Genomic DNA, 24382 nt, shown 5'->3' with positions numbered 1-24382 from the left:
TTCCTCCCTTGCTTCCCTCAGTATTCTGGGATAAATCCCATCTGGCCCAGGAGACTTATTTACCTTAATGTATTTGAAAAGACCCAACATCTCCTCCTTTTCGATGTCAACATGACCCAGACTGTCCACACACCTTACCCAAGAATCATCTTCCACAATGTCCTTATCTTTGGTGAACACTGATGCAAAGTACTCATTTAGTACCTCGTCCATTTCCTCTGGCTCAACACATAGATTCCCCCCCCCCCCCCCCACTGTCCTTAAGTGGTCCAATCCTTTCCCTAGCCACCCTCTTGCTTTTTACATTTGAATAAAAAGCTTTGGGATTCATCTGAATCCTATTTGTCAAGGACTTTTCATGGTTATTAATAGAAATTGGATTACACTGAAAGCAAGAAGGTTGGGAAATACACTATCGCTTACAAAGGGGGAAGCAAATCAAAATACCTTTCTGTTTATGGATGGGCAGTGGGAGGAGAAATTAGTGTTGTTTAAATTAATTCCCCCCTTCCTGTCTGTAACAATATTTGAGTTTTCTGAAATTACCCTTTAGGGGCTGGTTTAGCACAGAGCTAAATCGCTGGCTTTGAAAGCAGACCAAGGCAGGCCAGCAGCACGGTTCAATTCCGTACCAGCCTCCCCGAACAGGCGCCGGAATGTGGCGACTAGGGGCTTTTCACAGTAACTTCATTTGAAGCCTACTTGTGACAATAAGCGTTTCGTTTCATAAGCGATTTTCATTTCATTTCATTTGTTAAATTGCAAACTTGTATGTATAGGGTGTGGAAGTCCATTGATTCTCAGTTTGGAGTAAACTACAAACAACAGCAGGCATGAATTCCACAGAGGGGTGCTGTCTGGTTATGTCCATTCAGGGCCATCCGCTCAATGTCCGCCTAACCCTCCCCAGGGTAATTCAATTAGCAACTTTTGGAACTTGCTGCAATCTGTGTTGAATTTGCAAAAGTCACCTGACTCTTTCAGCCATCTAGGCCACCTAGTTGCGGTCCATTTTCAGAGTCAATCGGCTTGATAACAAGCCTAATTGATTCTTAATTGTTGATTCAAATATGGCAGCTGTGCTGCTCATTTTGGCACCCATCTGACCCAGCTGGTATCATGGGGATAAGCTCAGAGGTGGCCTACCCATTTTACATACTCTGCGGGAAACACACCCACCAGGGCCACGTAAAATTCAACCCTATAACCGGTTTACACCCATGCTTTTTATCATTCTCAGCTGGCTGCGTAAAAACAAATGTCTAACATTTCATACTTAAGAGAATAAAGGCAATCTTCTGCAGTGAAATTGTTAAAATTAGCCAATTCCCAAAACAGCTATGTGGTTTCCTGAAAAAAAAAATGTGCACTATGCCAATAGTTTGACTCAATGCATCTCTAGTTCTGAAGAAGTCACACAGACTCGAAATGTTGACTCTGTTTCTCTCCACAGATGCTGCCAGACAGGAGTTTTCCAGCATTTTTGTTGTTGTTCTGGTTCTGAGCTTGAATACAAAACAGGTTGGCCTATACATGATTTTCAGTGCGTGTAAATCCGAAGGAGTTCAACATTTATATCCAATATCCTGACTTTCCTTTGAAATACCAGCTATAGAAACATCCAATAAATGCTAAAAAAGAAACAATTACACAAATTTAGTAGTCACTTCTTTGTACACTTTACAAGCTTTTGCAATTAGATGCAGGAGCATTCGAACATCGAATTACACAAGTGTTTCTTGCATAATACATCATTCGTACTAAATTATTGCAATATTTGTTCGATTAATTTTATTTTGTTATGCTTCAACAATGATTCGATTCAAAAAGAAAACTGCCAGATGGCTAACTGAGCAGGATATAAGGTTAATGAATATTTTGCATCGGTATTCACAAAAGAGAGGGACACGTTGATTGGTGGTATCTCGGAGGGATGTATAAACACTTTAGACTAGATTATTAAGAGGGAGAAAGTGTTAGGTGTGTTAAAAAGCATTAAGTAGACAAATCCCCAGGGCCAGGTGGCATCTATCCCAGATTACTGAGGGAGACAAGAGTTGAAATCGCTCGGGCTCTAACAGAAATCTTTGTGCCCTCGTTGGCCACAGGTGAGATCGCAGAGGATAGCCAATGTTGTACCATTATTTAAGAAGGGTTGCAAGGATAATCCGGGTAATTATAGGCCAGTGAGCTTGACATCAGTGATAGTGAAATTGTTGGAAAAGATTCTCAGAGATAGGGGGCGAGATTCTCCACTCCCGCGCCGGTTGGGAGAATCGCCTGGGCCGCCAAAATTTCCTGGGACGCCGGTCCGACGCCCTCCGGCGGGAACGGCCCGGTCGAGTTCCGTGGGCCACAGGCCGGAGAATCGCCGGAGACACCCAAAATGGTGATTCTCCGGCACTCCCGCTATTCTCAGGCCCGGATGGGCCGAGCGGCCAGGCCAAAACGGCGGGTTCCCCCGCCGCCGCCCACACCTGGTCGCTGCCGTCGGGAACAGCGCGCGAATGCTGGGAGGGCGGCCTGCGGGGGGGCGAGGGGGGTACCTCAAATGTGGGGTGGCCCGCAATCAGCGCCCACCGATCGTCTGGCCGTCCTCTCTGAAGGAGGACCTCCTTCCTTCCGCGGCCCCGCAAGATCCGTCCGCCATCTTCTTGCAGGGCGGACTTAGAGAGGACGGCAACCACGCATGCGCGGGTGACGGCAGTTATGTGGCGCCGCCTTTACACGGCGACAAGGCCTGGCGCGTGTAGATGACGCGGCCCTGGGGATCCTGGGGATCCAGGGGGATCCCTGGGGATCCTAGCACATTGTCGGGGCCTGAATCGGTCGGGATAGGGGCCGTTTCGCGCCGTCGTGAACCTCGACGGCGTTCACGACAGCGTGGACATTTCGGCGTGGGAGTGGAGAATCCCGCCCAGGATCTATGCACATTTGGAAGTGAATGGTCTTTTTAGTGACAGACAGCATGGTTTTGAAAAGGGGAGGTCATGCCTCACTAATTTGATTGAATTTTTTGAAGTGGTGACAAAAACGATTGATGAGGGAAGGCTATGGATGTTTCTACATGGACTTTAGTAAAGCATTTGATAAGGTCCCTCATGGCAGGCTGGTGCAAAAGAATCATATGGGGTCAGGGGTGAACTAGCTGGATGGATCCAGAACTGTCTTGGTCATAGAAGACAGAGAGTAGCAGTGGAAGGATGTTTTTCCGAATGGAGGTCTGTAACTAGTGGTGTTCTGCAGGGATCAGTACTGGGACCTCTGCTCTTTGTAATATATATCAATGACTTGGAAGAAAATGTAGTGGGTCTGATTAGCAAGTTTGCAGATGATACTAAGATTGCAATAGTTGTGGATAGTGATGAAGATTGTCAGAATACAACAGGATGTAGATAGGCTGCAAAATTGGGCAGAGAAATGGCAGATGGAATTTAACCCGGATAAATAAGAGGTGATGTATTTTGGTAGATCCAATTCAGGTGGGAACTATAAAATAAATAGCAGAACCATCAGGAGCATAGAGACACAGAGAGATCTGGGCGTTCAGGTTCACAGATCCTTAAAAGTGGTAGCACAGGTGGAAATGGTGGTAAAGAAAGCTTATGGTAAGCTTGCCTTCACAGGATGGGGTATCGAGTATAAAAGCTCGACAATTATGTTACAGTGTATAGAACGTTGGTTAGGCCACATTTGGAATACTGTGTCCAATTCTAATCACCGCACTACCAGAAGGCCACTCTCTTTGGAGAGAGTACAGAAAAGGTTTACCAGGATGTTGCCTGGTATGTAGGGTACTAGCTATGAGGAGAGATTGAATAAACTGGGATTGTTCTCCCGAGAGAGATGGAGGATGAGAGGCAATCTGATAGTTTATAAAATTATTAGGGGTATAGATAGGGTGAACAGTTGGAGGCTTTTTCCCAGGGCAGAAATGACAATTACAAGGGGCACAAGTTCAAGGTGAGGGGCGAAAGGTTCAGTGGAGATGTGCGGGGGAAGTTTCTTTTACATAGAGGGTGGTGGTGGCCTGGAATGCACTGCCAAGGGAGGTGGTTGAGGCAGATACATTAGCAACCTTTAAGACCTGTCTGGATAGGCACATGAACAGACGGGGTATAGAAGGATACAGGCAGTTGGTCTAGATAGGACACGTGATCGGCGCAGGCTTGGAGGACCGAAGGGCTTGTTCCTGTGCTGTATTGTTCTTTGTTTAGAGGGAAGGTTAAAATCTCCCTGCTGGTAATCTTTCAGACTAATAATGTGTTTTGAGGAAACAGGCACAAATATAGTATTTCATGACCTCAAATTAGACTACTTTCGCAGCTAAACTGTAATAATAAATTCCAAAACGATTTGCACAGGAAACCTTCCCACCTCCCCATCCCACATATTATCATATACTGCAGTATGCAAATAACACCTCACTGTATGAAATATTTATATTATTGTGGAAGAAACAGCAGTGATCATCTGGGATTAATACAACATGTCCAAAATGGGGTGCATACATACCCTGTGTGAGGAAGGTGCTTAGAAGCTGCTCAGAAGCAATTGGTTTTATCTCGGTATGTAAGTTCACATATCTCCCAACAACCACAGGAGCACGGCGCAATCCCAAAATCCTGGGTGAAAGAAGATAGACCAAAAAAGTTATTTCTGCTGCAGAATAATTTTCTGCATACAAAACTAAACCATCAAAAGGATCCATCTTGTCATCTTAAATTGTCATTATGGTTGTCAAGTGATAGCCAACAAGAAACAGGCAATAAATAGATCTGGTGAGCACATTGATCAAGTCAGCTCTGATCCAACATTTTGAGGTTGAGCAATGATGAGACAAATGTTTATTGTGAAATTATAATATAATACAGCAGAGAAACTACAATGCTTTATAGTGAAATTAAGACAAAAAAAGCAGGAAATATTCAGCAAGTCTAGCTGCATCTGAGAAAAAGAAATTGTGTTCTGATTAAAGGTCACAGGCCTGAAATTAGGTGTTACTGGACATGCCAAGTATTTCCGGAATTTTCTTGTTTTTTCCTTTTTTATAAATTTAGAGTACCCAATTACTTTTTTTTCCAATTAAGGGGCAATTTTAGCGTGGCCAATCCACCTTACCTGCACATCTTTGGGTTGTGGGGGTGAAGCCCAAGCAGACACTAGGAGAATGTGCAAACTCCACACAGACAGTGACCCAGGGCCGGGATTCGAACCCGGGTCCTCAGCGCCGTAGTCCCAGTGCTAACCACTGCGCCACCGTGCTGCCCTTATTTCTGGAATTTTCTGTTTTAACTTCAGGATTCCAGAAGCTGCGATATTCTGCTTTATATTTTTATTGTAGTTTGATAACTATTAGTTCCCTTCTTGCTGAGCCATCTGTAGTGTTAGCTTATGCATTTATTATATTTGGCAAATTTAAGGGAGGTAGAAACATTTACTAGGCAGAATCATCACATTAGTAATACAACAGGATCTAAGTCAATAACTAATACAAATATTATCATAAACATCATAGTTGAGCATGTTAAACATCTGCATGGTAATTTCTCTTGGCCCAATTTAATAAATTAAACACAAGCTTTGGGATTTCACAGATTCATGCTTGGGTCATCCAACATTTTATCTCTTCTAAGTTGGAAGAGTCTTAAAATTGCCATTACAGATATCCTGCTTTAAAGCTTAATCAGTAGAGATGTCGGGGAACATTTTAGAGCACAAATGAGTGACTGGAAGGGTATGGGAGTGAATTTTTAAAAATTCTGAACTCTGACCAGAAATCACATCAAAACCACCCATTCCAGGTTCTGCAAAGGGGCAAGTAGCCAACATGTTCCCCGATGCATTGGCAATTTAAAAAAATTCATCAAGGGATGTGAGCATCGCTGGCTAGACCAGCATCTATTGACTATATCTAGTTGCCCTCGAGAAAGGGGTGAGCTGCCTTAGGTGTAGGTACATCCACAGTGCTGTTAGGGAGGAAATTCCAGGATTTTGATGGTGAGTGATGTTTGAAGTCAGGATGGGAAGTATTTTTGGAGGTGCTCGCAGGTATCTTCTGCTCTTGCCCTTCTAGTTGGTGGTGGTCATGGGTTTGAAAGGTGCTGCCTAAGTAACCTTGGTGAGTTCCTGCATTTTGTAGATGGTGCACTCGGCTGCTGCTGTTAGTCGGTGGTGGAGGTATTGAATGTTTGTGGAAGCGATAGCAAGCAAATGAGCTGCTTTGTCCTCAGTGGTGTTGAGCTTCTGGAGTGTTATTGGAGCTGCACTCCTCCATGCAAATGGAGTATACTCCATCACTCGCCTTACTTGTGCGATTAAATGATGGACAGGGTTTGGGGAGTCAGGAGATGCTCGTCAGCCCAAGCCTGGATATTATCCAGGTCTTACCGAATTTGACATGGACTGCTTTAGTATCTGAGAAGTCGCGAATGGTGAACATTGTGCTATCATGGGGCAGCATGGTGGTTAACACTGCAGTCTCACGGCGCCGAGGTCCCAGGTTCGATCCTGGCTCTGGGCCACTGGCCGTGTGGAGTTTGCTCATTCTCCCCGTGTTTGCGTGGGTTTCACCCCCACAACACAAAGATATGCAAGGTAGGTGGATTGGACATGCTAAATTGCCCCTTAATAGGAAAAGATTAATTGGGTACTCTAAATTAATAAAAAAAAACATTGTGCTATCATCAGCAAACATTCCCACTTCTGACCTTATGATGGAAGCAATGTTATCGATGAAGCAGCTGAAGATAGTTAGGCCTAGGACACTCCCCTGAGGAACTTCTACAGTAATGTCCTGGAACTGAGATGATTGACCTCCAACCACCACAACCATCTTCCTTTGTGCCAGGTGTAACTAGATACAGCGGAGGGCTTTCCCCCTGATTCTCATTGACTCATGCTGCCTGGATGTCAGGGGCAGACACTTTCATCTCACCTCGAGTTCAGCTTTTTGTTCCTGACCTCATTCCAGCTTTGGTTCAAACATGGACAAGAGTGGCCCTGGCAAAATTCAAACTGAGCGTCAATGAGCAGATTATTTTTTGAACAGATTATTTTTTTGCACAGTTGATGACCCTTTCCATCACTTTACTGATGATCAAGAGTTGACTGATAGGTCAGTAATTGGCTGGGCTGGACTTGTTCTGTTTCTTTTGGACAGGACATACCTGGGCTAAAAGGTACCAGTTGATGAACAGTGGCAGATATTTAAAGAGATATTCAATTCCTCCTCACTAATATATTCCAAAGGGGGAGATTATAAGAGGGTAAATGCAATGAGGTTAAAGATAACAAAGGCAATAACTAAGGCTTATTGCAAAGGTCAGTGGTAGGTTGGAGGATTGGGGAACTTTTAAAGACCAACAGAGGGTTCCTAAAAAAATAATAAAAAGAGCAATGGTAAGTTATGAAAGAAATCTAGCACAAAATATAACAATGGATAGCAAAAGATTTGATAAGTATATAAAAAGGAAGGGGTAGCTAAAGTCAACGTTGGTCCCTTAAAGGATAAGACTGGGGAGTTAATAATGGGGAACACAGAAATGACTGGAGGCACTAAATAAATATTTTGCCTCAGTTTTCATGGTGGAGGACACTAGAACCATTCTAATAGTAACAGGTAGTGCAGAGGTTGTTGAAAAGGAGGGACATTAAAACAATTGGCATTACTAGGGAAAAGGTACTGAGCAAGCTATTGAGATTAAAGGCAGACAAAAAACCCCAGGGCCTGTGGCTCACATCTCACAGTCTTAAAGAAAGTGGCAGCAGAGAAAGGGGAGCAATTGGTTATAATCTCCCTGGATTCTGGAAAAGTTCCAGTACATTGGAAAAAGGCTAATGTAATGCCCCTGTTCAAAAAGGAAGAAAGGCAGAAAGTAGGACACTATAGATCAGCTAGTTTAACATCTGTCATTGAGAAACTGTTGGAATCCAATATTAAGGAAGTAATAACGAGATATTTGGAAAGTCAAAATGCAATCCATCAGAGTCAGCATGATTTTATGAAGGGTAAATCGTTTTTTACTAATTTTCTGGAATTCTTCAAAGATGTAACAAGCAAAGTAGATCATCTCACATGGATAAAGTGTGAGGTTATCCATTTTAGTTGGAGGAATAGAAAGGCAACTTATTATCTAAATGCAGAGAAACTTAAAAATGCTTCGGTGCAGAGGGATCTGGGTGTCTTCGTGCACGAATTGCTTAAAGTTAGTATGCAGCTGCAGTGGGTAATAAAGAAGGCAAATGGAATTTTAGCATTTATTGGTAATGGAATAGAGTATAAAAGTAAGGAGGTGCTGTTACAACTGCTTAGGGCATTGGTGAGATTGCATTTGGAGTACTGTGCACAGTTTTGGTCCTCTTACTGGAGGAAGGATTTAAAAGCATTAGAGGCGGTTCAGAGAAGATTCACTGGATTGATGCCAGGAATGAAGGACTTGTCTTAAGAAGAGAAATCAAGTAGTTTACGCCCATACTCGCTGGAGTTTAGAAGAATGAGAGGAGATCTAATTGAGGTTTACAAAATGCTAAAGGGGATTGACAGGGTTAACATAGAGTGGATGTTTTCCCTGGTTGGACATTCTAGAATGAGAGGTCTTAGTTTCAGGCTAAGGAGTGGCAGATTTAAAACAGAAATAAGGAGGAATTATTTCACTCAAAGGGCTGTGAATTTGTGGAATTCTCTACCCCGGAGTGTAGTGGACACCAGAACACTAAACAAATTTGAAGAGGAGATAAATAGATTTTTAGTTAACATCAGGATGAAGGGTTCTGGGGAGCGGGCAGGAAGGTAGAGATGAGGCCGAAATGAGATCAGCCATGATTGTATTCTTTAATTAGCCATTGAATGGCGAAACAGATTCGAGGAGCTGAATTGCCTACTCCTGGTTCTTATGTTCTACGGTTGTAAAGAGGTCAGGAAATGTGTGGTCCTAGATGAACTAAAAGGCAAATATGGGCAAGAACATTTTTAGTTCCACGAGGATCACACAGCTCAATGTTGACAAAGCCAGCATTTATTGTCCATTCTTAACCCTTCTTGAGAAAGTGTTGTTGAGCCAATTTCTTCAACCCCAACAATGTATGTGAAGGCAAACCCAGAGTGCTGTTAACATAGACCATTACAGCGCAGTACAGGCCCTTCGGCTCTCGATGTTGCGCTGACCTGTGAAACCATTCTAGGCGGGAGTTCCAGAATTTTGACCCAGCAACAGTGAAGGAACTGCAATATATTCACAAGGGCAGTGTGCAGTTTGGAGGAGAAATTGAAGGTGATGTTCCGATGTACTTGCTGGCCTTGTTCTTCTAGATAGTAGAGATAGCAGATTTGGAAAGTGGTGTTGGAGGAGCATTGGTGAATTCCCACAGTGCATCATGGATGGCACACACTGCTATCACAGTGGAAGGAGTGAATGTGCAAGGTGGTAGATGCTATGCCAACCAAGTGGGCTGTTTTGTGGTGGGATGGTGTCGAGCCTCTTGAGTATTGTTCGAGTTGTATTCATCCAGATGATTATGGAACTTGGCTGAAAGGTATAATTCAGCAAGTGTGACTACTTCAGGCTGTTGTTCGACCAGTCTGTGGGACAGCTTTTCCAATTTCCCAGATTTAGGTATGGAGGACTTAGCAGGATCAACTGAGTTGTGTGTGCCATTGCCCTGTCCAAAGCAGAGGCCAAGGTCAATGTGGGGTAATATATCATCTTTTATTCTTATACTTTGTCCTAGCAGTTTGGTACAACTGAATGGCTTGGTAGGTAATTTCAGAAGGCAATAAAGAATCAACCATATTGCTACGGGTCTGGAGTCACACAAAGGCCAGATGAGGTAATGGAGTTTTACTTTCTTAAAGAACATCATTGAACGATAATCTGGAGGTTTCAACATCACCATGTTTGACACTGGCATTCTAGTGAAGATTTTTTCTTTATTTTATTGAAAATTTTTGGCCAACCATCACAGTACATTGTGTATCCTTTACACAGTAATATAACAGTATAAATAACAATGGCCTGTTTTATAAACAAAAAATAAATAATATCTAACAAAAAACGAAAACTAACTCTAAATGGCAACTGCCTTGTCTCAGATAAACACTCTCCAAAAATATGATTTGACAGTCCAATATACAATTAACTATAGCAACAACCTATACATATTATACATATATATTAACGGACCTGAGAGTCCTTCTGGTTCCTCCCCCCCCTGGGCTGCTGCTGCTGCCTTCTTCTTTTCCATTCCCTCTATCTTTCTGTGAGGTATTCGACGAACGGTTGCCACCGCCTGGTGAACCCTTGAGCCGATCCCCTTAGGACGAACTTAATCCGTTCCAGCTTTATAAACCCTGCCATGTCATTTATCCAGGTCTCCACCCTCGGGGGCTTGGCTTCCTTCCACATCAACAGTATCCTGCGCCGGGCTACTAGGGACGCAAAGGCCAAAACATCAGCCTCTCTCGCCTCCTGCACTCCCGGCTCTTCTGCAACCCCAAATATAGCCAACCCCCAGCTTGGTTCGATTGTGTTACTCCTGCTCTTTGCCATATTCCAAATCCCCCATCCATTCTCCCCGGGGCAAACATATGATTATTTCTTATCGGGGACCCCACCAAGGCTCCCGTCTTTCCCCTATGCCGTCTCCACTGTCCCCAAACTTTCAAAGTAGCCACCACCACCGGGCTTATGGTGTATTTCTTCGGTGAGAACGGTAATGGGGCCGTCACCATAGCTTGTAGGCAAGTCCCCCTACAGGACGCCCTCTCCAGTCTCTTCCACGCCGCACCCTCCTCTTCTCCCATCCACTTACTCACCATTGAGATATTGGCGGCCCAGTAGTACTCACTTAGGCTCGGTAGTGCCAGCCCCCCCCTATCCCTACTATGCTGTAAAATCCCTTCCTCACTCTCGGGGTCTTCCCGGCCCACACAAAACTCATGATACTCTTTTCAATCCTTTTGAAAAAAGCCTTCGTGATCACCACCGGGAGGCACTGAAACACAAAGAGGAATCTCGGGAGGACTACCATTTTAACCGCCTGCACCCTCCCTGCCAATGACAGGGACACCATGTCCCATCTCTTGAAGTCCTCCTCCATTTGTTCCACCAACCGCGTTAAATTTAACCTATGCAATGTACCCCAATTCTTGGCTATCTGGATCCCCAAGTAACGAAAGTCCCTCGTTACCTTCCTCAACGGTAAATCCTCTATTTCTCTGCTCTGCTCCCCTGGATGCACCATGAACAACTCACTTTTCCCCATGTTCAGTTTATATCCTGAAAATTCTCCAAACTCCCGAAGTGTCCGCATTATCTCTGGCATCCCCACCGCCGGGTCCGCTGCATATAACAACAAATCATCCGCATACAGAGATACCCGGTGTTCTTCTCCTCCTCTGAGTACTCCCCTCCACTTCCTGGAACCCCTCAATGCTATTGCCAGGGGCTCAATCGCCAGTGCAAACAATATTGGGGACAGAGGGCATCCCTGCCTTGTCCCTCTATGGAGCCGAAAGTATGCAGATCCCCGTCCATTCGTGACCACACTCGCCATTGGGGCCCTATACAACAGCTGTACCCATCTAACATACTCATCTCCAAAACCAAATCTCCTCAGCACCTCCCACAAATAATCCCACTCCACTCTATCAAATGCTTTCTCGGCATCCATCGCCACCACTATCTCCGCTTCCCCCTCTGGTGGGGGCATCATCATTACCCCTAGCAGCCTCCGTATATTCGTATTCAGCTGTCTCCCCTTCACAAACCCAGTTTGGTCCTCGTGGACCACCCCCGGGACACAGTCCTCTATCCTCATTGCCATTACCTTGGCCAGAATCTTAGCGTCTACATTTAGGAGAGAAATAGGTCTATAGGACCCGCATTGCAGCGGGTCCTTTTCCTTCTTTAGGAGAAGCGATATCGTTGCCTCAGACATAGTCGGGGGCAGCTGTCCCCTTTCCTTTGCCTCATGAAAGGTCCTCATCAGTAGCGGGGCGAGCAAGTCCACATATTTCCTATAAAATTCAACTGGAAATCCATCCGGTCCCGGAGCCTTCCCCGCCTGCATGCTCCTAATTCCTTTCACTACTTCCTCTATTTCGAACTGTACTCCCAGTCCCACCCTCTCCTGCTCCTCCACCTTAGGAAATTCCAGCTGGTCCAGAAAGCCCATCATTCTCTCCCTCCCATCCGGGGGTTGAGCTTCGTATAATCTTTTATAAAATGCCTTGAACACTCCATTCACTCTCTCCGTTCCCCCTCTCGTTCCTCATCCCTCACTCCCCCTATTCCCCTCGCTGCTCCCCTTTTCCTCAATTGGTGGGCCAGTAACCTGCTCGCCTTCTCCCCATATTCGTACTGTACACCCTGTGCCTTCCTCCACTGTGCCTCTGCAGTACCCGTTGTCAGCAAGTCAAATTCTACGTGTAGCCTTTGCCTTTCCCTGTACAGTCCCTCCTCCGGTGCCTCCGTATATTGCCTGTCCACCCTCAGAAGTTCTTGCAGCAACCGCTCCCGTTCCCTACTCTCCTGCTTTCCTTTATGTGCCCTGATTGATATCAGCTCCCCTCTAACCACTGCCTTCAGCGCCTCCCAGACCACTCCCACCTGGACCTCCCCATTATCATTGAGTTCCAAGTACTTTTCAATGCACCCCCTCACCCTTAGACACACCCCCTCATCTGCCATTAGTCCCATGTCCATTCTCCAGGGTGGGCGCCCTTCTGTTGCCTCCCCTATCTCCAAGTCCACCCAGTGTGGAGCGTGATCCGAAATGGCTATAGCCGTATACTCCGTTCCCCTCACCTTCGGGATCAACGCCCTTCCCAAAACAAAAAAGTCTATTCGCGAGTAGACTTTGTGGACATAGGAGAAAAACGAAAACTCCTTACTCCTAGGTCTGCTAAATCTCCACGGGTCTACTCCTCCCATCTGCTCCATAAAATCTTTAAGCACCTTGGCTGCTGCCGGCCTCCTTCCAGTCCTGGACCTCGACCTGTCCAGCCCTGGTTCCAACACCGTATTGAAATCTCCCCCCATTACCAACTTTCCCACCTCTAGGTCCGGGATGCGTCCTAGCATACGCCTCATAAAATTGGCATCATCCCAGTTCGGGGCATATACGTTTACCAAAACCACCGTCTCCCCCTGTAATTTGCCACTCACCATCACGTATCTGCCCCCGTTATCCGCCACTGTAGTCTCTGCCTCAAACATTACCCGCTTCCCCACTAATATAGCCACACCCCTGTTTTTCGCATCTAGCCCCGAATGAAACACCTGCCCCACCCATCCTTTGCGTAGTCTAACCTGGTCTATCAGTTTCAAGTGCGTCTCCTGTAACATAACCACGTCTGCCTTAAGTTTCTTAAGGTGTGCGAGTACCCTTGCCCTTTTTATCGGACCGTTCAGCCCTCTCACATTCCACGTGATCAGCCGGGTTGGGGGGCTTTTTACCCCCCCCCCTTGTCGATTAGCCATCCCCTTTTTCCAGCTCCTCCCCCGGTTCCCACGCAGCTGTGTCCCCCCCAGGCGGTGGCTCCCCGCCCACCCCACCCCATACCAGCTCCCCCCTCTCCCCAGCAGCAGCAACCCAATAATTCCCCCCTCCCATCCCCCCGCTAGATCCCCCACTAGCGTAGTTACACCCCCCATGTTGCTCCCAGAAGTCAGCAAACTCTGGCCGACCTCGGCTTCCCCCCGTGACCTCGGCTCGCACCGTGCGACGCCCCCTCCTTCCTGCTTCCCTATTCCCGCCATGATTATCATAGCGCTGGAACCAAGCCCGCGCTTCCCCCTTGGCCCCGCCCCCAATGGCCAACGCCCATCTCCTCCACCTCCTTTCCTCCCCCCACCACCACCTGTGGAAGAGAGAAAAGTTACCACATCGCAGGATTAATAACATAAAACTCCTCTTTCCCCCCTTTTTACCCCCCTCTTCGCCCCCCATACTCGCCCCACCACTTTGTTTCAAACGTTCTTTTTAGTAACCCGATCATTCCAATTTTTCTTCCACGTTAAAAGTCCACGCCTCATCCGCCGTCTCAAAGTAGTGGTGCCTCCCTTGGTATGTGACCCACAGTCTTGCCAGTTGCAGCATCCCGAATTTTATCTTCTTTTTGTGAAGCACCGCCTTGGCCCGATTAAAGCTCGCCCTCCTTCTCGCCACCTCCGCACTCCAGTCTTGGTATACGCGGATCACCGCGTTCTCCCACTTACTGCTCCGAGTTTTCTTTGCCCATCTAAGGACCATCTCTTTGTCCTTAAAACGGAGGAATCTCACCACTATGGCTCTAGGAATTTCTCCTGCTCTCGGTCCTCGCGCCATCACTCGGTATGCTCCCTCCACCTCCAGCGGGCCCGCCGGGGCCTCCGCTCCCATTAACGAGCGCAGCATCGTGCTCACATATGCCCCGACGTCCGCTCCCTCCGCACCTTCAGGAAGACCAAGAATCCTTAAGTTATTCCTCCTCGCGTTGTTCTCCAGCACCTCCAGTCTTTCCACACATCGTTTATGGTGTGCCTCGTGCATCTCCGTCTTCACCACCAGGCCCTGTATGTCGTCCTCATTCTCGGCAGCCTTTGCCTTCACGACCCGAAGCTCCCGCTCCTGGGTCTTTTGCTCATTCCTTTAGCCCTTCGATCGCCTGTAATATCGGGGCCAACAGCTCTTTCTTCATTTCTTTTTTGAGTTCTTCCACACAGCATTTCAAGAACTCTTGTTGTTCAGGGCCCCATGTTAAACTGCCACCTTCCGACGCCATCTTGGTTTTTGCTTGCCTTCCTTGCCGCTGCTCTAAGGGATCCACTGCAATCCGGCCACTTTCCCCTCCTTTTTCCATCCGTATCCAGGGGGAATTCCCTTCTGGTTTACCGCACAGCGTTTTTAGCCGTTAAAATTGCCGTTGGGGCTTCTATCAAGAGCCCAAAAGTCCGTTCCACCGGGACCTGCCGAAACGTGCGACTTAGCTGGTCATCGCCGCACCCGGAAGTCGATTTTTTCTTTTTTAAGTACAGCTAGGGAATTCCTCAGCTGCATGATGGAATTTCAGTACACATTTTTGGATTATTAGTCCAGGCCTTGGGATTATTATTCCTGTGACATAATCACCGTGCTACCAAAATCGGTCTCTATCATGTTGTACTTTTATTACGGTCCCCAACAGTGGCTAGAAACTGGACCAAAACCCTAAAAAAAATTTAAAACTGTGCAGCTAGGATACTTCGCTCAAAGAGTGATTTCATGAAGAAACAGAGATTTGGTATTTTAAACCAAAATTTTATTACCACAGTATTAAAACCTTTAACCTCACACCTGAAAATCGCTTACAATTACCACTTAAACAAGACTATTATATACAGTAAATATAATACCCTTAATTACTATCTCTATTCCCAATTAAACAACACGAAAAAAAATGTACAGCTTTCAATCCCCCGTACAGCCCAATGACATACTTGCTTTCCAAAATAGATTTAGCTCCTGTTAGAAACCCTGCAGACTCTGGCTGAATAACTTTAAAAAGCTGTTCCAACTGGTTTGTTTTAGCTTCCCCTTTGTCCTCAGGCAAGTCTGCACTGTTTTAAATACTATTAATCTTTTTTAACTATCCTGCTGTGAGTGCAAAAGATCTTACTTGTGGACTCCGTGTTAGGCAGATCAGAACTCAAATCCAAAGTTTTCTCAAAATACCTAAATATCTTAGTTCCACTCAGCAATGATATCATCTCCCCGAGCTGAAAATAAATGAATTCCCCAGGCCAAAAATACATTAACTTCCCAGGACTCCCCCAAGTCAAACAACAGTGCATTGCCCAGGCTTTTATGATGGTCAATTTACCTCTGGCGCCTAACAGCTTTCTGATCTTGCAAAACAAGATTCTTTTAAAAACATGACTACTGCAGTCAAACACACTCTAACCCAGGCGTTTAACCCTTAAATTGCCAAATGTTTATAATCCAATATATATGAAATCCTGTATTGGTCATACCTTTCTTTTCCCAACAAGGTTATCTACCAAAAGCATCAGCATGAATGAAAGCCAGCCAGGCCATGTTAGCAATACACCCAGGCACTTTGTCCAGGTGACCAACAACATCAACTGCCAATTCTTTGCCAAAGGGAGAAAATAACAAATGTATTTCATCCTAGCCATGTTAATGACCTGGAAAATTCATAGATTATGGTGTATGGTGACATTTGGAAAGGCAAAGTTATGACTATCACTGATCAAGATTCAATTACTAATTTACTTGTTTTTTTGGTGGAGGTGCGACATCTGGTTACTGTGGGCTCAGATTCTAAAAGTAACCTTTGTCATTGTTGAATTTTTACTTATTCTGGGGTGATCTAGAATGCTGGCCACGAGAGAAATCACGACAAAGAATTATTAGCCCATAAGACAGTTACTTTAAGATTGAATTCTCTTCTCAGTTTGATCTTGGATTGGATTTAAACTCTTGCCAAAATCCCGGCTTTTGACCATAAACAGGGGTAAGCCAATCAAGCCTCTTTCACTTGCTATGAAACCTAAATTTACCTTAATGTTGGGCGCGGAAATCAGTAACTCCAAGTCCCGACAAACCTCGGACTTCCCATGCACGCACAGACCAGGAACTGGCTGCACATGCACAATTCAACAGATCTGCATCTTTATGTTCTTCTGGCCCCAGACAGGCCTGTGCATAAAAAGAAAGAAAAGCTGTGAAAACCCAGGTCGGTGTCCAAGAGCGTAGTGCCATGAAAGACTAGTGTCCCAGGCAGGGGACAGGCAGAGGTCCCAAAAAGGGGAGGGGTCCAAAAAGACGTCTCAGGGAGGGGACAAAGACGGGGGACAGAAACAGGTCCCAATTAAGCTGAGGAAAAAGTTAGAAGTAGAGAAACAAACTCTTAAACCGGCAAAGAGCTGCAGGGAGCAGCCACCATAAAGATTGGCAGCTCCGTGCTGTGGGCCACTGGGGCAAATGTACCCTTTGGAGCAGTAGTGTTCTGCTCAGTGTAATCCCAGATCTGAAGTTGTGCCTGTTATTTGGTGCTTGAGTGTCTTCCCGAGAATCCAGGGAAATGGAATCTTGGGAGAAGAGATTGAAACTCTGCGAGGTGAGCGTCGTTGAATCTGTCCAAGTTGGAGCCAACTTTGGAGAGAATTCCAAGCCATGATCTTCGAAGGTGAAGATTGGAATCCCTTATGAGAGAAACAGACTTTCAGTGGGATTGATGGTGTCTGGGTGGGGTGTTGCAAAATCCATGAACTCTGTCTTGGTCTAATCTGTAATTTGTGTAATGTGGCGTTTTCGATCAATTTGCCTGTTAATTCATGTGTACCTCATATTGGACAAGTATGAGGTATACGTGAATTAACAGGCAAATTGGTACCTCATACTTCCCCTATATGAGCTACAAGACAAATATTGTAAATTGTTTTATCTTGCTGACTTTCATAGAATCCCTACAGTGCAGGAAGCGGCCATTTGGCCCATCGAGTCTGCACCAACCCTCCAAAAGAGCATCCAACCTAGGCCCACACCCCTCCCTATCCCTGTAACCCCACCTAAATCTTTGGACACTAAGGGACAATTTACCATGGCCAATCCGCCTAATCCTGCACACCTTTAGACTATGGGATGACACCGGAGCGCCCAAAGTCCACGCAGACATGGGGAGAATGTGCAAACTGAACACAGTCTCCCAAGGTCAGAATTGAACCCCAGGACCCAGGTGTTGAGGTAGCAGTGCTAACCACTGTGCCACCGTGCCTCTTTGTATAATAAAGTTTATTTTTCTTTGTTCAGAATCCATGGACGGTAGCATTGTGGATAGCACAAATGCTTCGCAGCTCCAGGGTCCCAGGTTCGAATCCGGCTTGGGTCACTGTCTGTGCGGAGTCTGCACATCCTCCCCGTGTGTGCGTGGGTTTCCTCCGGGTGCTCCGGTTTCCTCCCACAGTCCAAAGATGTGCGGGTTAGGTGGATTGGCCATGCTCAATTACCCATAGTGTCCAAAATTGCCCTTAGTGTTGGGTGGGGTTACTGGGTTATGGGGATAGGGTGGAGGTGTGGACCTTGGGTAGGGTGCTCTTTCCAAGAGCCGGTGCAGACTCGATGGGCCGAATGGCCTCCTTCTGCACTGTAAATTCCATGAACTTGTGGCTTAATTATATTAGCAAGTGTCTTGAACATCAAACTTTGTCTAATTTAAACAAAAGGTTATTGGTCCCCAACCGGATTCCGTCTCATCAACCACTTCTGGCCAAGGATAAGCTATTCAATTAGATGATGGCTCATGTCAACCTCGACTTACCCACCTTTACTCAATATCTTTTGATACACTTATCTAATTAAAAATCTGTCAATACCAGACTTAAAACATTTTTATTGACCCACTATCCATAGCCTTTCAGTGGAAAATTCACATATCTCTATATATCATGTGAAAAAATGAATGATCTCACATTTCCTCAATGTTGAACTTTATATACACCAAAGTTTTTCCCACACTGTCCTCCTTTAACTTCTTCCTCTCAGCCTGGATATACTTTATTCCTTCATCCAAGTTATGATATATATATATATATATATATATAATTAATTAAAAACTGACACCCCAAATACAGATCATACAGATTCATAATGCTCCTGTGAAGTGCCTTGGGATGTTTTATTATCTTACAGATGCTATGTAAGTTGTTTTACTATAACAGTGAAATATACATATTTTTACATTCTACATTCATCAAAAACAAATGCCTCTCAATGTCTCCCTAAACATGGGCAGGGAGGGAAGGTGGGGAAGTAGTCAATCCTGAGGAGGACTGCAACAAATTACACAACATTATGAGCAAACTTGCAGAATGGTCATATAATTAACAAATGAATTTCAACATCAATAAATGTCGAACACTCGTTGTCATCTTCGGCCAAAGTACACTGTCTCTATCCCTACTCTTTGACACCTATCCCGAAAACATTTGCCAACAAATGGATTTTATTTTTCAGGAAGATAACTGCAATAACCCCCCCCCACCATACCTTCCTTCTATTTTGCATTTTGGATGTTCCCCCTCGGTAACATCAGTGTTAGTTTTATGCACTGGCGACTCCTAGCTCTACCTCACCACCATTTCTCCTGACTCTTCCACATTTGCTAAATTATCAGACTGCTTATCCGACATCCAGAACTGGATGAGCAGAAATTTCCTCCAATTAAATATCGGGGAGACCAAAACCATTGTCCTCAGTCCAAGCTCCATTCCCTAGCTACCGATTCCAACTTTCTCTTTGGCAACTATCTGAAATTAAACCAAGCTGTTCTCAATTTTGGTGTCATATGTGACTTAGAGATGAGCTTTTGATCACATAGTCAAAAAAAAATCAAGATGTTTGTCCTTGAACTCGCCATGCGTAGTCTTCAAATGCCTTTGAAGTTTGAAGGGTTTTAAACTCTCATTTGCCAGTACGTCCCTGCATATAATCCACATGGGCTTTATATCCTTATTTGCATTGGCACAATTAACAAAGCCATACCTCAAGAAACCATGTTTAAACTGCTTTGTTCCCGATTTCAGTTTTTTCTTTGTTAGCTGTCTCCCTGAGGCCCTGAAAATTTATGTGTTGCTGAAGTAAAGACAAAAATTACATTATCTATGAAAATGATTAAAAGTGGCACCAAATTAAATGGCATGAGACTCTTAAAATAATCAATTAAATAAAATTGCACGTGGAGCAGTTTTGTTGTGGCAAACTGAGTGGGAAAGCAAATGCATAAGAATATAGTCAAAGTTAATGTACGGCTGAACTGAAATAGTGGAATAAGTCAGGTTTCAAGATTTTCAGGCCCAACGGCAGTGACCGGCTTTCAAATTGAGAATACCGGCTGTGACCGGCTTTTAATTGGAATGATGCAGTCTTCCGGCCAGAAGCAGTAGCAGAGAGCAAGTCATGCACCTGGCACGTACACTGACGTCACCCCTGCACGTCCTTGCTTTTGGCAAGAAATCGTAGAGGAGAGCTTCCTCCATTTTCTATCTGCAAGTAAGCAAGCAAGGCAACAGGACAGTTGACGGAACATAGATTGTTTTATTGTATTGTTAGAAGGAAGAGAGGGCCAGAGACACAAATAGGCCAGGATTTCACAACTGAGGGATTTGAAGATTAAACATGAGAGTTTGAGGACAAACTTCTTGATTTTCTTTTCAAAGAATGCAGCAGAATTTAAATCATCAGTTCAAGTCCTTAGCAGAAATGTAACATTGAATGACAACGCACCATTAGCCTCTCTCTTTAATCTGTCCTCCTCCCTCATTTTATTTCATAGTTAATTCCACAGGAATATTTTATTCAATACATTAATTCTAATGAAACTCATGGCACCTCATTTGTGTTTTTAAAGAAGTATTTCATTGCAATACATTCACTTTTAGTAATTATTTTTGTTCATCATAGAATTTACAGTGCAGAAGGTCGTCATTTGGCCCATCGAGTCTGCACCAGCCCTTGGAAAGAGCACTCACTTAAGCCTACACCTCCACCCTAACCCCGTAACCCAGTAACCCCACCTAACCTTTTGGACTCAAAGGGCAATTTATCATGGCCAATCCATCTAACCTGCACGTCTTTCGACAGTGGGAGGAAACTGGAGCACCCAGAGGAAGCCCACGCAGACATGGGGCGAAAGTGCAAACACCACACAGACATTAACCCGAGGCCGGAATTGAACCTGGGACCCTGGAGCTGTGAGGCAGCAGTGCTAACCACTTTGCCACAAATGAAGTTGAATCTGATAGAACAGCTCTATCAGTATTTGCTGTTGTTTGTTACTTACCCATTGCCAAAGTGCACAGTATTTTACGTTTTTGCATCGTTAATTGTCAGCAGCCACTGAAACCTCTTCGATCACAAATGAAGTTAAATTCAAGCCTGTACCACACATTTTTCTGTCATGCTTGATAATGCGAATGCACTACAAGCAAATTAATGGGAGGTCTAGCAGTGTTCTACTCGTGTTACTACATACTCCATTATTCAAAAACTATATAATTAGCATAATAACAAATCAGCAGATGTCACAACCAATACTACAGAATGGCAGCTGCTAACCCCTGTTCACAATTTCCTGCACAGATTTTATTTCTCAATTAAATTTGATTGCAAAATTCGAAGGAAACTTGCAATTTGACCAGGAGCAATACTGCAGTTAAGATTTATACACTGCAGGAGGAGATAACTCGGTCTATCAGGTTTGTACCGACCCTCCAAAACAACACCCTACCCAGGCCCACCCCCCCGCCCCATCCCTGCACCCACACAACCTACACATCTTTGGACACTCAGGGAAAGTTTAGCATGGCCAGTCCACCTAATCTGCACAGTTTTGAACTGTGGGCTGAAACTGGCGCACCCAGAGGAAACCCCCGCAGACACAGCGAGAACATTTAAACTCCAGACAGTCACTCAAGGCCAGAGTTGAACCCGGGTCCTGTTTTGTTATGCTCTTGTCGTAGCATAAGCTGCTTCCTTGATGTGCACTCTGACAAAGGAAGGATCAGACTTGGAGATAGCTTTAACACATTTATTAAACTATTAACAATTCTCCTACTTGGATTTGACGCTACTGTTAATCCTTCTATAGCTACGCAGACTGACTAACCAATCTGCTACAATCCACGCGGTGTGTCTGATGCTCAATCAACCCTGTGTCTGTATTCACTGAGAGTCTCCACTGGAAAGAGAGTGAGCATGTGTGATGTGTCGTTTTATATGGGTTGGTGTATTGCCCTCCTGTGGTAGTGTCACCTCTGCGTGTATCGTGACTGCCCATTGGTCGTGTCCTATCTTACTGACCTATTGGTTGACTGTCTGTGTGTCATGTCTCTGGTGTTCCCTCTAGTGTCTAGTTAGGTGTAGTGTATGTACATTAACCCATTGTGTACATCAGTGATGTATATCACCACATTCCCCCTTTTTTGTGTTACATATTTTCTGTACAGTGTTAAAGAAAATTGAACAAACTAGGTAGATGAGTGATACTCATCCAAATCATATTCACGAGTCCAAAGTTCATTAATTATTATGGTCGAGTGGTTTTCTTGTTTAGTTGGTGAGTTGGTGAGGTTGATGGTGGCATTGCATTGTAAATGCCTTCAGTTTCCCTGTGCTGAAGGAACTAAGAAGTGGTCAAATCACTTTGTTGTCTGATTTGGACTCGTTTTTTTCTTTCGCTGCTTGTGGTGATAATTCTTGATGGCATCTGTCCTGAAAGCCAGGTTGCCTGTTGGTAGTGCAGCAAACGTGAATTGGTAAGATGCATCGTCCTGCCATGGTATGTCATTGTACTGCGCTGAGCAGTAACAGTGTCCCTCATTTGCAGGGTTGTACCATGTCGTACCAGTCGTTGTTCCAGTGGCGTTGTGTTTGTCGTGCTTGTTGTCAACATTGTTGCCTTTGGTACGCTTCTTGCTATTGTCTTTGATGTTGTTGTTGTTGGTTGGTTTTGTTGCCGTGTTTGCTGCGCTCAAGGACCACACTCTGTGGATAATACGAGTCCTTCGCACAGTTACTCGTGTTAGCGTGCTTTGTGGAGTCTGCTGTCTCCTTGAGCGTACCGTCACTGAGTTTGCGGCGCTCCCCGTCTGGAGTCATGTCCGGCTTACTTGAATCAGCTTTGGCTTGTCGATGCTCCCGTCTGGAGTCTGGTCTGTTTCACCTAAGTCAGTTTGGTTTGTCGATGCCCCCCGTCTGGAGCCCTTTCTGGTTCACCTGAATCAGCTTTGGTTTCTTGATGCCCCCCGTCCGGAGTCATTTCAGGTTCACTTGAATCTTCTGAGGTCTCTTGATGCTCCACGTCCGGAGTCAAAACAGTCAGAAATGCATTTGCTTGTGGAGAGGCTCGAGCGAATGAGGTTTGAAGTAATGTGGTGTCACCGGAGTCACCAGTAGTCTCACTGTGCTTGTCGAGTGCCTCTGTACACACTAGCTGAGGTCTGTCACGTTGCACATCTGGTATGGGAAGTGGGATGCCGTCGTCACTTGTCGCACATAGAGTGGGTAGAGCCTCAGTGTCTTCTTGTCTTTCACTTGAGCTGGGTAGACCATTAGAGTCTTCCTCTTGTTCACTGGAGCGTGGTAGACTGTATAGTCTGCTTGCTGTACACTTGAGCGTGGCAGACTGTCATAGTCTTTCTGTTGTTCACTTGAGCATGGCAGACTTGCATTGGCTGCTGCTGGTTGCTCAGAGGAGCTTGCTAGACCCTCATGGTCTTGTTCATGCAAGGACTGCGCTTTGGAGTCTTGCATTGCTTCTATCGTGGAGGCTGTCCACGAGCTCGCTGTGGAGGATTGTGTCACTCCCTCTGTGGAGTCTTGCAGCGTTCCCTGTGTGGAATTGTGCATTGGTCTCTCTGTGGAAACTGTCATCACTTCTTGTTCATGCGAGGACGGCGCTCTGGAGTCTTGCGTTGCTTCTATCGTGGAGTCTGTCCACGAGCTCTCTGTGGAGGCTTGTGTCACTCGAGTCACTTCTTGTTCATGCAAGGACTGCACTGTGGAGTCTTGCGTTGCTTCTATCATGGAGTCTGTCCACGAGCTCGCTGTGGAGGCTTGTGTCACTGGAGTCACTTCTTGTGTGGAGACGTGCAGTTGTCTCGCTGTGGAGTCTTTCATCGCTTTCTGTGCAGAGGCTGGGACCCTTTGTGGTGTGAGGACCACTCCCAGTTTGGAGTCGGGGACCCTTCGCGGTGCATGGACCACTCTCTGTGTGGCAGCAGGCCACTCTCTGTGGGCTTGTACCGCTCTCTGTATCTTGGCGTCAGGCCGCAGCATAATCCTGCACTCACGAGTCGGGATGTCGTATATGCTGGGCTGAAGATTCCCGAATCCGAAGAACTCGTCGTCGGGGTCGTCAATGTGCAACACATCTAATTGCGGTTCGGATTTGGTACTTGGGTAGCCTCCCAAGGTGAAAGCTTCGTCTGAGTCATTGTCTTCCAAGACCATATCATCACCTTTTGTGTCGGAGCTGGCATTGGGCTCGCGATGTCCAAAGAGGAATTCAAGGTCTGAGTCATAGTCTTCAAGGACTGTATCATCTCTTTGGGCGGTGCTAACTGCTTGTTGCAGGGTTCTGCGGAGGTTACTTTCAGCTACTGGTCGAATTTCAGGCATTGTGCTGTCGTTTCAGGTGAAAGAATCTGGTTTTGAGGCTTTAAATTCTTTTCCCCCGTGTTTTGGGACATTTTCCCTTGGTCCGGGCCTGACGTCATGACGCGTGTGACGTAGGTCGCAGGAAGCGATTGCGCATGCACAGATCGCTGTTCCTTTACTTGGGGCCTTGTTCTCAATTGCGCATGCACGGCTTCTTGCGCATGCGCAAATGGACCTTCCCGTT

At 45.5% G+C, this 24382-nt stretch overlaps 1 protein-coding gene across 5 annotated transcripts in view; it reads right to left on the bottom strand.

The window, feature by feature from the left end:
• The window catches only part of fam20b (FAM20B glycosaminoglycan xylosylkinase), a 291737-nt gene that overhangs the window by 140174 nt on the left and 127181 nt on the right, over window positions 1-24382 (bottom strand). For all 5 annotated transcript variants that reach the window (XM_072511691.1, XM_072511686.1, XM_072511690.1 and 2 more), the window contains one exon: window positions 4516-4625. In XM_072511691.1, the coding sequence (XP_072367792.1) occupies window positions 4516-4625 (110 nt within the window). The remainder of the gene's footprint in view (window positions 1-4515; window positions 4626-24382) is intronic.

Source organism: Scyliorhinus torazame, chromosome 7 (assembly GCF_047496885.1).
Source record: "Scyliorhinus torazame isolate Kashiwa2021f chromosome 7, sScyTor2.1, whole genome shotgun sequence".
Classification (NCBI taxonomy): Eukaryota; Metazoa; Chordata; class Chondrichthyes; order Carcharhiniformes; family Scyliorhinidae; genus Scyliorhinus; species Scyliorhinus torazame.
This window is presented reverse-complemented; position numbering and strand designations above follow the sequence as displayed.